At 39.2% G+C, this 14,820-nt stretch overlaps 1 protein-coding gene across 1 annotated transcript in view; it reads left to right on the forward strand.

The window, feature by feature from the left end:
• khdrbs3 (KH domain containing, RNA binding, signal transduction associated 3) overlaps window positions 1-14,820 on the forward strand; it is a 109,979-nt gene that overhangs the window by 50,610 nt on the left and 44,549 nt on the right. The window contains exons 2-3 of the mRNA XM_053334539.1: window positions 912-1,030; window positions 9,505-9,621. Coding sequence (XP_053190514.1) covers window positions 912-1,030; window positions 9,505-9,621 — 236 coding nt within the window. The remainder of the gene's footprint in view (window positions 1-911; window positions 1,031-9,504; window positions 9,622-14,820) is intronic.

A 14,820-nucleotide genomic window follows, 5' to 3' on the forward strand; every position in this document is an offset into this window, starting at 1 on the left:
AATCATATCCACATGTTAAGTTTAGGGCTATAACACATAATCATTTTCATTATTTAGCTCATCATATTTTTTTAACTTTGGAAAAAATGTCCAGCACAATTGAGTCCAAGGTCTTTGATTTGCTTGTTTTGTCTCACAAAAAAGGCCAAAATCCAAAGAGATTTCATTTGCAATGATCTAAAACAGAGACAAGCAGAAAATCCTTTCATTTCAGAAGCTGGGAACAAAGAATGTTTGGAGTCCTTGCTTGAATAATGTCTGAAACGATTGACTTTTACATCAACTATGGTTGCCATTTATTTTCTGTCTCTTGATGAATCCGTTAAACGACTGAATGTTTCAGCTCTGATTTAGTATGGGGCTGGAAATGGCATCTAGCCTGTCTTAGCATGAAGTCTGACTACCCTGACTTTCTACAAGGTTCTAAAACATGCCCACCAACACCTCTAAACCTCACCAACCCATATCTCAAATGTAAAAAAAGACTTTTCATCTCACTCTCAAAGAAAGCAAATATGCTTATTTTCCAAAGTGTTGAACTACTACATTTGGTTTTCTGATTTGTCATATCAGGAACTGCACAGGTGTTACTCATAATATTAACCATGGCTCTGTTGTATTCAAGTGTCCCAATGACCCACAGCAGTGTAACAATGAGTCAGCATGCACAATACCCCGAAACCAAAGAGGCTAAATGGAATAAAGCCATTATTATATGTATGATTTACACCTGTGACACATCCAATGTCCTCAGTGAAAAAGCCTATCGATGATGAAGATAATCATCGGTTTCAACCCCAGTGAGGACAAAAACGGCCCCATACAATGAACATTTTCTTTCACTGTCAAGACCTTTATATCAGTGTTTGTCAACACTGACTCATTACTTTTCCTTTCCTCCCCGTTTGCAGAGATCGAAAAAATCCAGAAAGACGAGGGGAAGGAAGAGGAGAAGTTCATCGACGTTGTCATCAACAAGAACATGAAACTGGGCCAGAAAGTTTTAATACCAGTCAAGCAGTTTCCTAAAGTAAGTGCCATAGTATCACCACCAAGAGACTTCTCCAGGAATGTGATGTGCACAGATAGAGAATTTTAGATGGTGTTATTTATAGATAATGAAGCCAACTACAGTAGCACCGGTTTTGATTTAAATTCCTTACAACAGCCACTTGACAGTTTTTGTTGATGCTTTATGTTATTACAGTAGATGTAGCATATCTGCGAGATGGCGTAGAGGTAGGAGTGTTGGCTGACAGAACTGGGGTAGAACTATATTAGGGATGTTACTTCCTGTCTGAAGAATTGTTTAAGCTTTTGAAATGCTACGACTGTAATCCTCACCATTCCTCTCTCATACATACACACACACCTCTGTATTACGCTGACCTTGGTCAATGACGCTTTGATGTCTCGGTATATTAATTTGTCAATGAATATTTATGAATATTTCATTCCGAAGAATTATCTCACAGTGGATTTCATTTTCTTGAGTGTGTGTGTAGTGGATTTCTAATGATACATGGTAGATACATGTATTTTAAAGTCTTTTTTTTAATAACTTCTACTAGGGCTTCTTTTTTGCCAAAAAAAATGCAAGGTTTGATCCATGCCAATGAGCTAAAAGTGACACACGCAGACCTTAAAAGAGGAAATTGATAGCTTGGAGGGTAAGAGTGCGATTGCAATGCATCACATGTACAAGAGTTCCAGACAGTCCGCTTCAGGATGACCTCCATTTTTGAGCGATAACACTGATTCCACATTTGAGAGCACTTCAGTCTCGCCCGGCCACAAGGAGCCGTCACCGACATCGGCGTTTATTGGTGCCACGCACTCGCCGCATGACAAGGATTTCCCGCTGGGAGCTCGATGGGGAGGTTGGTTGTAAAAGTGAGAGGGGCCACTCTTAGACAGGGGGACATCACTCAAGTTTTCACCTCAGCCCTCCAGGGAGAAGGACAGCGGTAACCTGTGGTGTGTGGATGGAGAGGACAGCAGGGAGAGGAAACACAATACAGGAGTCAAACACTGAGCCAAGAAGGTCTCCAGAGATGCATTTAGAGTGCCCTCAAAACTGTGATTTCCTGCTCACTATCACTCTGATTCCACCTTTAATGGCACACATAGTGCAGTGTCAGTTTAATTTGCAGGGTGTAAAAATTTGAAATTTGTCAGGTTTTATATTAGTCAATACCAAGTATTTAATTTAACACACCTAACGGTAGATTTGAAGACTCACTGTAGAGGCATATTCACTCTTTAACTAACACTCTGTAATTCAAAATATTTCACATAAGCATCTAAACTTCTGAGCACTAAGAATTTATCTGGGTGAACAGAAAAATCATTATTAAATATAGATTTTTTCAGACTTAGATCAATGTAACTTTCTTTCTATTTATGATTATACCCAGTAAGCATTGATTTGGTGATCTGAAGATTCTTGACACAGTGATGGTGCTACTGTAGATGAAAAAGATCACCAAAGCTATTTAGTTAGTTCCTGAGGGGACTATGAAAGTCTTCCAAATTTCATTTCCGCTCACCCATTTGTTGAGATATTTCAGTCTAGACCAAAGTGGACAGACATTACCATCCATATAGCCACACCACTAGCATGTCCAAAAACATGAAGACATCTACTGTTGGTTAATCCCTTTTGGAGATTGCACAACTAATACAAAAATAACTATTATTGCTTTTTATGCTTGCAATTTTTTTTTACATCAAATATTAAATAATTCATTACATCATTGCAGCCAGACTGTATAGCAAGACACTGTATATCATGATAGCATTTTCTGTCTGCACTATAGCTTGATTATTTTTACAAGGCATTCTTTTTGAAAATAACCACAATGAATATAAAAATCAATTGATTACATTACATTTGATTTAGATCCATGTTTGTTAAACTGTATGTAGTGTTAGCATCCTGCTAGCTTAAGTTTGTTTAGATGCTAGTTCACATACAGTAACTATAGTTTCAACAGTATTCCAGTTACTATGGTACCTGTGTACAGTACCTGCTACAAAATCAAAATTTAAATATAGCCCTTAAAAAGCTGTTGGAACAACTGCTTCATACTCCCCAGAAATTCTGTACAACACAACTTAGCATTATGTTAGTATAGATGTCTAAATGTCTCCAAACCTGATTAGCTACAAGGATTAATCAATTAGTCGTCAACTATTAGATTAATCGCCAACTATTTTGATAATCAGAGTCTTTTATCTTTTATGACACTTAACTGAATATCTTTGTGTTGTAATCTTTCAGTCGAGGATGTTTTCTTGGGTTTAACAGTAATTGACATGTTTAACTATTTTCTGACATTTTATAGACCAAACAATTAATTAATTCATTGGAAAGATAATTGACTTGATTAATCCATAATGAAGATAATCATTATTCACAGCCTCAAACCTGATAATCACCAGATCAAAGCATACTCTGTGCTTTTGCTTTTGCTTTGAGAGTCATTACTGTCATCCAGTATGGGCATGCACTCCAATATAGAACTGACATTAATCCTACAACATAATGTTGGTGATCACCAAAGGGTTTTGTCCTGCATGTAGTGTCATCTGGAGGCTGATCTGAGCCTCCTAGGTTCACAACTAAACAGATATGCTTTGACAGCTTTGATAAGTAGAGCCACTAATATGCTGTTTAGAGCTCCAACAGGCCACTGAAGGAAGACAAATTCAATTTGTTCTATCTGGCAGGTAGCAATGGCAAGAGTGATCGGTTTGACTTGAATGGGTTTTCTCCTGAGCTGCGAGCATTACCTTTTTGGCTTCTGGCATTGAAGTGGCACTACCATTTTCCAAATAGCCATTTAGGAGCACATGTGGAGAGGTTAAATCCATCCTCTGCAAACATCGCTTTTTATCAAAATGAACCGGGCAAGGACAGCACGTGGAAAGCTCCAGGCTGCTGATTCTCTGTGATAAAATGCAGCTGTTCCTCAGCAATGATTTTTAATGCCCAACTGATGAATGGACACTGATGAATTTTGAGACTTCCTGAGATATTGGCAAGAGTGATGATATTTTAGCGTTGCGTGGCGCGGTTCTGTTGTGCATTGGACACTGTAATAGAGAAAGCTGCGGTAAGCAAATCTTGGATTCTCTTTGTAATATTCTTTTCCTTATAGACGCTCACCCGTGAGATTTAATAGAAACCATATTTACAGAAATAGAGATTTAACCAGCATGACATATAACGTCACACCTACTCAGGATCTAAAAATATCCCACCTTTTGAACAAGGATGCACTATCAGCGCTTATCTGTACATTTGCTAGATCTGCGGGCCCTCTCACAGAAAGCATCTTTTGACAGAAAGCACTGCAGGCCATTAGCGAGGCATAAGGAGTCCCACTGGTTTATTTCCAGTTCAGACTGTGACTTTTCTCTTTGCCGGCAGCAGCGATTTATCCCTCTGTTGTCGTTCCTGTCCTGCTGTCCTCAGCACAATCACCCTGCACCGGCTTTCTGTGAGCACACCTTTCTCCGGGCTCACAGTAATACATTCAGCAAATGATGAAAAGATCTCAAATAACCCCCCAACACCCATCCCCCACCCCCACTCCCCTCCCTCTGCCACCCTTTTCTCCTGCACCCCCTTCAAGTTAAGTGTGATAAATCATACATCCTATCCCTGCTTGTGTCTGCTGTCTTTCTTATCACCCACAGCTTCCAACCAGAATATGGCACAACAATTCAAATTCTGTATTTTCATTCATTACATCTATTTCCATTTTATTTGTTTTTTTTTTTTGCGTGTGCCTAAAACTACAACAGAACAGCAGGTGGCAACCTGTGATTAAACACATCACGCTTGGATTCTGGTGATTATAAACAGAAGCAGCACAGTCCTCTCAGTCCTCACGGTCTGATGACGTGAGCCAGCGCAGGAGAGCCCAGGCAGGTTTTTGTAAGTCACCATAATCCCTCGTCATATCTAAAGCATTAGCGAAAGCCCAAAGCATCAATCACAGTAGGATTCGGGGTGGATTGTTGATATCTGATAAACAGCAGGGATTACATTTATGTGTTCAGTAAGACTGGTATATTTGGAGGATTGTCCATATGTGGGATCCCCTCTTCAAACATATCGACTGGCTAGCGATACATCTGAAATGTCCAGATTAAGAAGTCTTGCTGACATTTAACAGGCAAATATGAAGCAAATCAACATGATTTCCTTTTAAATGAGCCTGTCCTCCTAAGAAAAAGACACTATAGATCCTGAATTCAGTCACTTAAAATGATAGTTAGTAATTCAGCCTTGGTTGTATCCCTACTGTACATTTTTATCAGATTGTATTAATAACGATATATGAGATCCATGGTCCTGACTTATTCAATATGTAGGCAAATAATTTGTTTTGTATTATTTTGGTGTAAAGTGGAAATCCTTCCATATTTCATACAAAAAAGAAAACATATCCCATACTACCCCATACTTTTTCTAACCCTAACCCTAACCCTACCTAACCCTAACTTTAATCCTTCCTTTCTAAACAATACCTTTTCTAACCCTAACCCTTTCTAAACCTAACCCTGATCCTTTCTAACCCTAACCCTAACCCTTTCTTCTGGTGAATTTAACACCTTTAACATTCTGTGTGCCTTTGAATTCATTTGTTTAGTAGACTGATTAAATTAGAAAGTTGCTCATTGAACAATTATTGGATTAACAGAAATTAAGAAAAGTAACCTTTAATTAAAAGTTTTCAGAGTTTGAGCCTCTTCAGGTGTTCCAATGCAGTGGATTTTATTCGATCCCATTCTTTCATTTTTCTGGCGTATCCTCTTCTCATTCAACAAAGTCTCAGTCTGTCTGTGTTTGAAATTGCCCAATAAAACCCATAATGTATCTTTTTCAAAGAGCACTATTTCTTCCCTAACTCCACTCACCGACAAGCCAACCTTTTATTGTGTCCCATTATTTCACCAGATCTCAAATAAGCCCGAAAACAACATTAATTCATGTCCGCATCAATTCCTATTTCCCAGCCTGTCGGATACTTACTGTTCACACAAATTCGCTACTAAGGCTAATTTTGCCATGCTTGCCTCCTGACATTTATGTATGAACAGTCGATCTGGCTTCTACACTAAGACATGGAGAGGGAACATCGTCGCATTTTGTTTTCTTCTCGATCTCTCTCCATTTCCTCAACAGAAGACTGAGATATCCTCGCAAACATTCCCGGACACCGTGTTCCAATACCCAGACCTGTCAGAGGGATGGCGCACAATATCTATTGTAACATGGAGAGATGTTGGCTCTCTCTTGCAAATCATTGTTCAAGAGACGGCACAGCTCAGTGATCAAGGCTCCATCCAGGTGGAAATGATGGATGTGCAGGACATCGGTTAAACTCAGCACATTTTAAAACATTTCCCGACACCGTTCTGTTCACCCACGGTAGCGCTGTCTCCTTTGATGATCCTTTTGTAAACTGGAATACATTTAGAGGCAGGACACATTTTTTTGTTTGCTTAGAGAAGTTCAAATGGAATTTTCTTCACCTGACAATTCACGTCCATGTCTATATATATATATATATATGTGTGTGTATAGGCAGATTTCGCAAGGTTAGGCGATGTTAGGAGGGTACAAATGGAGCAAAGCTGGCATCAAAGTTCCCATCTTTGAATTTTTTAACACAATGGCAGTCTTGCATATTCATCAATCCAAGGTCAGAACTTTGCAGGAGGTCACTTAGTCGCATTTGTAAGTGCAGGGTTGGAATTAGCACAGTAGGGTGGATTGGTTTTTACTACAAGGAAAAGACTGACTAGGACCGGGTATGACCACATCCAGACACAGGACTTGGTGGTAATTATAAAAGTTGGAGGTACATACAGTAGTGGAGAACTGCAAGTGGTGTTCAGCCCCAGTCCAGAGTACAAAACCGAATCACTAAAGCTCACCTCTCAAAGCCCTCACCCAGGAATTGGCAGGAGCCTCCTAATAAGCACCCTCTGAACAAAAGGCAGAAGAGATATAGGTGAGGTGTAGAACAAAACTGGCTGTTTTTTTTCTTTCTTTCTTTCTTTCTTTTTTTTTACCTCCTGCTAGCTAATTGATGACCTAGATAGTTGAGGGAGACAGCTGTATAACTCACTGTTAAAGGAAAACATGGAGACGGGGGAGAGAAGCATCGCTCTCCTTTTGCCTGCCTGACCGTCTCTGGCTGCTGGTGGAATTGCGTTTAAGCCCGTGTTAAGGTTATATGACTTTGATGGGTGTCTGCGCGCAACATCCCTCGACACAGTAATGCATAACATTTGGGTTTTTATGGCAAGAAGCGGTGACCTTGTGAAGTAATCGAAGCCTGTAAAGCCTTTGATGGACGGTGACATGCCAGAGGTGGTCAAGTTAGATGTTAGTTCGAGAAAGCACATTATGTTGGAGATCTATCTTCAAATATTCAGATAACACATTTGGGAAATGTGTCGAATAGATATTAGAGTGTAAAGCTGGTCTAGGCTGGTTGATATGACCTGAAATACTTTTGCATAATGATAAATTGTTGGCTGGGATTGGAAACTTTGGAAATGTAATAGGTTACAGATTACTAGTTACCTTATTTAAAATATAATAAGTAATACAACTATTTCAATTACTTAATCAAAGTGATGTTAATTATTACATTTGATTACTTTTTGATGACTTTTCTAATGTTTTTACTAATCTTTTCAGCTGTTAGGGTAAGTGTATCCGTTAAGCACCAAAATCTAAGTTGAGTTGTTTTTCATGGATACTGACATGATTTATAAGGGAGATCATTTCTTATAAAGCAACATTAATCTCTCATTGTAAAATGTATTCATTAGTTCATGTAGATTTTGGAATATAAAATAAAGATATTTGATAAATAAAGTGAGTTTAATTGGTACTATGACACCATTTAAACCCACGTGTGCTCCAAATAAGCCCACATCATGACTAATATACAAAATATAAAGAATATTGATTTTAAAGAATTAAAAACAGCAATATATGTATTTAGTTACATGTTAAATATTAGAAATTAGGAAGAAGGAAAAGACAGTAAGTCTAGTTAGATGTTATTGGGTTTTTTGTCTCTGTCCTCGTAAAAAAAAGGTATTCCTCCAATGTTACATCCTAAAGTCAATTTTCCAGTTACGTGGAGTACTACTCAGCCTGTGAACACAGGTAATGTCCTCTGTGGCACTGGATCAGCTTTATCAAGTTGGAGAAAATGACTCTAGTAGCATCACTTGAGTAATTGTTTCATTGTGGGAGTTGCACAATGGGAGCTTTAGGTGTAGAAGACAGGATATCTCAACCTCTGCTGTGTACTGGACTCTGAGCATTATAGAAAAAGTGCAACGTGAGTAAATTAAGGTTCATAATAGATTTCTAATATAGTTCCTTTGATAAACTAGGCTTATTTCCAATGTCTCTCTATTTTAACTTTTAACTTTATAAAATCAAACCTTGCTTTTACAGTTTCAGCTTGTTCCCATTCATAAAAAGAGCCTCGCTGAACATTGTCCCCTTACTGTGAGAGATGATCAAAATGATGAGACACTCACTTGGGTCTCAGTTGGTAAAGCAGTGGCTGCCCTGCACACTTCTTTTGGCACTGGATTCAGCCCTATTAGGGAACATAGAGATACAGGCTTCCCTGCCTTATTGGTGAAGACTGTCAGGGCTGTATGCCATCTCAGAGGCAGACTGCAGGCACTACTAAACCACCCTGTATGGTGTTTGGAAGACAATAGGCGTTAACTCAAAAATGAGGTATAGTTTCATTCAAATGAAACCTATTGAGCATAATTTCCAAAAAAAAAGTGTAAAACAAGTGATAAATTGGAATGAAGTTGGCTAAAAAGGTCTGACATAGAATTTGGTGATTATTTGTACTTTATGCTTTATAAACAGTCAAATCAGAGGGGGCAATTTTGACCTAGGAGGACAAATTTGCATGGTCCATAGGAAGAAACAGGAGTACATGCAGTACATGGTAAAAGTATAAATACATGGTAAATACAGATGGGAAATAATAGAGATAACCGGGTTAGCTTAATAATAATGCTGCAATTCACATAGGATTTATTTCACACTACAGCATCATCATTATGGAAAGCATACTTTATCTTAATTTGTCATTGTAAAACTGATATGAATGTAAATGCATAGAATAACATGTAAGATCATCTGTCTTCTTTGTGTCTCCATCACTGCTACTGAATAAACTTGTAAAAGTGTACATTACATTACACATCTTTATGCAGTATAAGATCAAAGTGACAAATTGGTCACTTCAGAAAAGCTTCCATACTGATCCTATCGAAACCAAATAAGAAGAAATTGCAGACACATTTTTTTGTATCATCTTCAGAGCCAGGTGTGATTGACCTGAGAGATGTATTTGCTGCTTTATCTCAAACACAGATTCTTTGATTGATCTGTGCTCTCTCTCTCTCTCTCTCTCTGGCTCTCTGTTGCAGTTTAACTTTGTCGGCAAACTCCTCGGGCCACGCGGGAACTCGTTAAAGAGACTACAGGAGGACACGCTCACAAAGATGTCAATTCTCGGAAAAGGATCCATGAGAGACAAAGAAAAGGTAACACTCCACTCTGTTATTTTATTTTTTTTATTTCGTTCCCCCCACTCTGCTCTTCTCGATCCTTCACCCCCCTCAGTCTTTCCCTCCCTCTCAGTCTGCTGCTGTTACTCTTTCACAAGGTTTGAAGGGTAGGAGAACATAGGTGGTAAGAGACCCCCCCCCCTTCCCCATAGCAGATTTTAATGGGAGAAAGTCCAGTGCTTTTTCCTGAAATAAAATTGGCTTTTTTGTTTTTAGTGTGCTGACATGAGGTGACTTTATACCTTTGCCCCAGTTTTTTCCTCAATCCTCTAAAAAAAAAAGTTGTTTTTTTCTTTCCAATAAAGTTTTAAGCTCTCCAAATTTACATGCATGACTCACTAGAGGTGATTTTGAAGCTTCAACCTTTCCAATGATTAATTTCTCTAATCAAATAATCAATTCTTTGGTCTGTCAACGTGTCAACAAGTTGGTTTTATGTGATTAACAAAGCAGAAAACCAAAAATATCACATTTAAATTATGGAACAAATGTGTTTTTTTTTGCTATTTTTGCACATCAGACACATCAAAAATCACTCCTTCTTAAAAAATAAGATCACATGGAGACGATTTCCTCATTCTGAACTATCTTCATGTTTGCTATAATTGAGAAGAGATAATCTGAGAAGGTTTATGTTCACAATTCCTGTCTGTGAGCGGATCACCGTGGTAACTCAGACATCATTTGATTGACAGCTGAAGGTGGGGTCACATGAACCGCGTGCCGTTTAAAAAAAAACAAAAAAACAGCTCTGCCGTGAGTTTCAAAAATTGAATATAAATTCTAATGATCCTGGGAGCAGCAGAAACAGTCTCCGCAGCGAGTGACATACATGCAGGCAAATCAAATGCGAAACTGCGAGCAGAGTTATGATTTTGTTGTCAATATAAACTCTGTCACAGGAGAGGGAAAAATGCTCCTCGGGATGATTTGGATGTAAATATACATAAGTGGACACCTTGTGGGTGAAATAGGGATGGGTTTACGACCTCAAATCTCACACAATCCAGTTTAACAACGCCTGTTTATCAATGATCATGTCGGTATATAAAGAGCGGATATAAAGCAGCGGCTCTTTTAGCAGCAGAATTGATCGCAGACTCGGTTAACTGGGAATAAATCGACTTCACTTAGCTCGTCTCCCTCCGCTTCCCCCTCCCTCTGTCTGTTTGTCGAGGCCGGTGATTTGTCGGCAGCAATGATTCCCGCCATCACGCGCCACATTCCTTTTTGATTACCCTGATCAATAGATCTTTGACGGCCCACTTCTGTCGAGCACCTGGAGAAAAAGATCTGTCACAGAGATGTGCTGACCTCGGCAGCCCTTACCCGTCTGCACCAACCACGGCTGCGGGATTTATGACTGACGGCTTTCTGTCCTAGACGCCGCTGCTTCCCCCTCCCCTTTTTTTTTGTTTATGGAAAAGAGGAATACACCCTCTTTGCTACTTTATCTTCAAGCCGATTGCTGACTTTCTGTTTCGAATCTGCAAAGCATGTGTTATCGTAGTTTCTAGCAATTGATATTCCTCATGTAGGTCAGGGAGACTTTCACCAAGAGATTTTCTCAAACAAGTAAAAACAAAGCTGTCTGGTTTTCACCGAAGCCCTAAGTGAGGCACTGTTGCCTTTCAGGACATGTCTCTATTTCTATTGATAAAATACACACTGTGCTGCACTTCTGGGTTGCTCCTGTCTGACAGGAAAGGAGATAATGTACAGTTTCCACCTTGTGTAAGTAATGTAAATGTAATTGTTGTCTAGCTCTGAAAAATACAGTATGCAGTAAAACATGTGTCGGAAGATGAAACTCTACAGCGTTCAGCACATTACCCTTTAAGCTCTTCGACACTGCAAAGAGCCGGGATAATTGCTCAAATGCTGCTGCGGGACCTTGATCTTGTGTTGACAAGAATGTGAGTGCGGAGAGGTTGAAAGGCACCGAGCTGTCGGAATCGCAGTCTCTCCCCGCCTGGTTATGGCACCTCGGTTGTCCTGCCGCTGTCAGAGCAGGATGATGTAAAGGCATCCGTGTTCCGCGCCCCCTCCTCGTTAGCGCCGTGATTAACTCATCCATTTTCCTCCCTGGGACTTGTAGTCCCTCTTTAATTTCCCTGATAGACAAAAACAATCACATTTTCTTTGTTTCACCTTCCGTGAGTCGTGCGTTGGATTTAATTGTGAGCAGCTGCCGCTGCTGCTGAAGCTAATGCTGCAGAGAAATACCTTCATTGTTGGCAAGAGTGATCCATGTGAACTGTCCATCACCCCAACAAAAATCTATCTTTGTGTGTTTTTTCTCATAAATAAGCCCATCTTTATTCAGAGAGCTCGGGGATAATTTAATTGAAATCACATTCACAAGATGAATTTTGAGTTTTTTGCACCATTTTACACATTATATTCTACTTAACCAGCTTACAGGCTTGCAAAATATGAATCTATCGACACTGTCATATAAATCAATGTCTATTTAGCTTCTGCTGCAGTTTTCTGCCTCATTGTTTTAACTTATTGTCAAATCCCATATCTTAATCTCTTTTATTGATCCGTCTCAGCACCGATTGCAAACTCAGAGGATCTCCTTTATTTGTTTGATTTTCTGTTTGTTTTCCTTGCAAGTTTGTGTTTATCTTCACTGAATGTATTGATGGTGTTGGGTAGATTTGGCCTGGCCCAGCACAGTAGACTACGAACCCGAAATGTGTTTTGTGTACTGGAAAGCATCATGTGGTGAACAGGAAGTGATGTATTTAATTTGGATGGATGGAATAACCATCCTAGTTGTATCAGCAGGGGAATTAAAACTACAGAAGCTAGACAGAGAAAGAAAAGAACATCACTGAGTGGCGCCTACTAAAGTTTCCCACAGGAAATGTGGAGAGGTTTAATAGCATCTGTATAATGAGCCTTTAACAAGTTTACCAAGCTAAGACACAATTTTAAAAAAAGACTAATTAAATGATCATTTGATCAATAAATGGATTAAGCTGAAACCAGACCATGTTTTTCTTTGATAACTGTTTAAACATCATTCCCAATATATTTTTTGTTCATGAAGTAATTGATTAGTTATCTACTTGTACCATACTGCAGTTTTGGTGCTGACTCACTGTTTTTTTAGTAGTTTGACAACTGAATGAATTGGCATCTCAAACTGTGCAGCTAAGCATTATTTTATTATTCGTACTTTTCCAGTGGACACCCCAAACTTTGCAAAGAGTGTTAATTTTGGTGGGACTGCCAAATGTTGCTCAAGACATTTAGAATATTGGAGTTTGAGGTTTTGAATATTTCACTCAGATAGAAAGCTTCAATGAAGACTTGCAGCAACCTAATGCACAATGTAGGAGGGAGTCGCCTTACATGTAATTCGTTACAGTTGTAATACGCACATTTTCTCTCGCTGCGTATAAGCCATCATGAACTCATCACGTCGGCATGTGGCCTGTGTGGTGTTAAACATCCCTGAGAAATATCAACAGGATTTATCCGCTCTGCAGAGAATGGAGAGCTATTATTCAAATCTAAAGTTGTTTTTGTATATTCTGGAGATACAATCTGCATGTATCTGTTCTTTGTCTGCATAGTTTTCACATGCATGCTGATCTGCGAGGAACACCAAAGCATGGGTGTGACCGGCAGCTCAATTGTAACACATGTTAAATTAGTAGCTGCCTAGATTCGCAAGAACAGCTTCATTTTCCTGAATGCCACCAAATAGGGAGGAAGCTAGGGTTAGTGTCCAGGGATTTGCTCAAAAAAGCATCAGAAGTAGAAGTCATCGGACAGGATCTCACTGTACAAACTGTGGCAAAAGCATATTGCATAAGCCATGTGACTCTGAACAGGTATTTTAAGGCAGGGATGAGCTCAGAGAAGGGGAGTCAGGAGCTCCCAAAGTCAAGAGCCACTTTACAGACTGTTCAGAGGAGCAGGAGAAGAAACTAATGACTTATTTGATGAGGGCAGCTGCACTTTACTTTGGATTATTCCCCAAGGACATGAGAATAGATTGAACCAGCAGTAGCTTGATTATCATACATTCAAATAAAAGTCTGTTGTTGTATGTCATGATATTGAATTCATAGTTATGTCAATGGTAAATAACATGAAATGCTCTGTCTTAAATTCTGGATTTAAATAAATTGGTAACTTGATTTGATATTTGCTTTTATGTGAAAAGTTGTGTGTGGAAAAAGTATAGTACAATAGTATAACTGCAAATAAACAGAGGCATGGCGAGAGACAGAAATAACAAGGAATGAATTCGTGAAGAGGCACCAGAGGTTTGTCAGTACAGCATCCACAGGCTGCTGGTTTTCAAGCTCAACCAAGATAACATACAAGCCTTCATCAACAACCTGGCTTATGTCCTGGAACACCATCCCTCTGAAGCCAAAGATATGTAGAACATGGGCAAAACTATTATTACGGCAATCCAGACACCAAACAACAAAATAGAGTCCACCAAAATTGTGAAAAAAAATTGGGGCAAGGACCTCAGCAGAGAAGAGCACTCCCATCACCGTGGCCTTTGCAGTGAATTCACAAGGTAAATAGCAAACCTCGCCAACTCATCTTTCCCAGGAAGAAGTGCCAGCTTTCATGATTATTGGCAGACCCGCTGGCTGCATTGGTACAGCCAACAGGTCAGGCTGGATGCAGGAGGTTTCAATTTCATCTTGCTTCTCCAGCACTTTGTGAGGCCTCACCGCAGGCCAAGGTGATCCTTCTTCTTAGACAACCATACCTCACACTTGTCCATCCAGGAGATTGAATTCAGCAGGAACACAGAGTAATTTTGTTGGCCTTCCCTCCCCATCACTCCCAAAAGCTAAAGCCTGTGGACAGCAGTGTGTACAGGACTTTGAAAAGATATGTCAACACTCCCATTGACAGCTGGATGAAGAACAATCCAGATAAAGGCATAAATAAGATAAGAGACTACTTAAGAATAGTAATAATCATCATTTTTATTTGGAAATCACTTTTCTGAGTGCTAACTTTGCCCAAAAGACAAAAGCATGGATGATTTTTTCCAGATCAGACAAGTGCAATAATTATCTGATAATCTTAGATGTGAATAGAATTGATTTAAAGAATAGAATAACATTTCTCAATTGATAAAAAACAGACTGTAAAACATGCTTTGGAAGTTAGACTATGTGTCTC

This window comes from Scomber japonicus, chromosome 15 (assembly GCF_027409825.1).
Source record: "Scomber japonicus isolate fScoJap1 chromosome 15, fScoJap1.pri, whole genome shotgun sequence".
Classification (NCBI taxonomy): domain Eukaryota; kingdom Metazoa; phylum Chordata; class Actinopteri; order Scombriformes; family Scombridae; genus Scomber; species Scomber japonicus.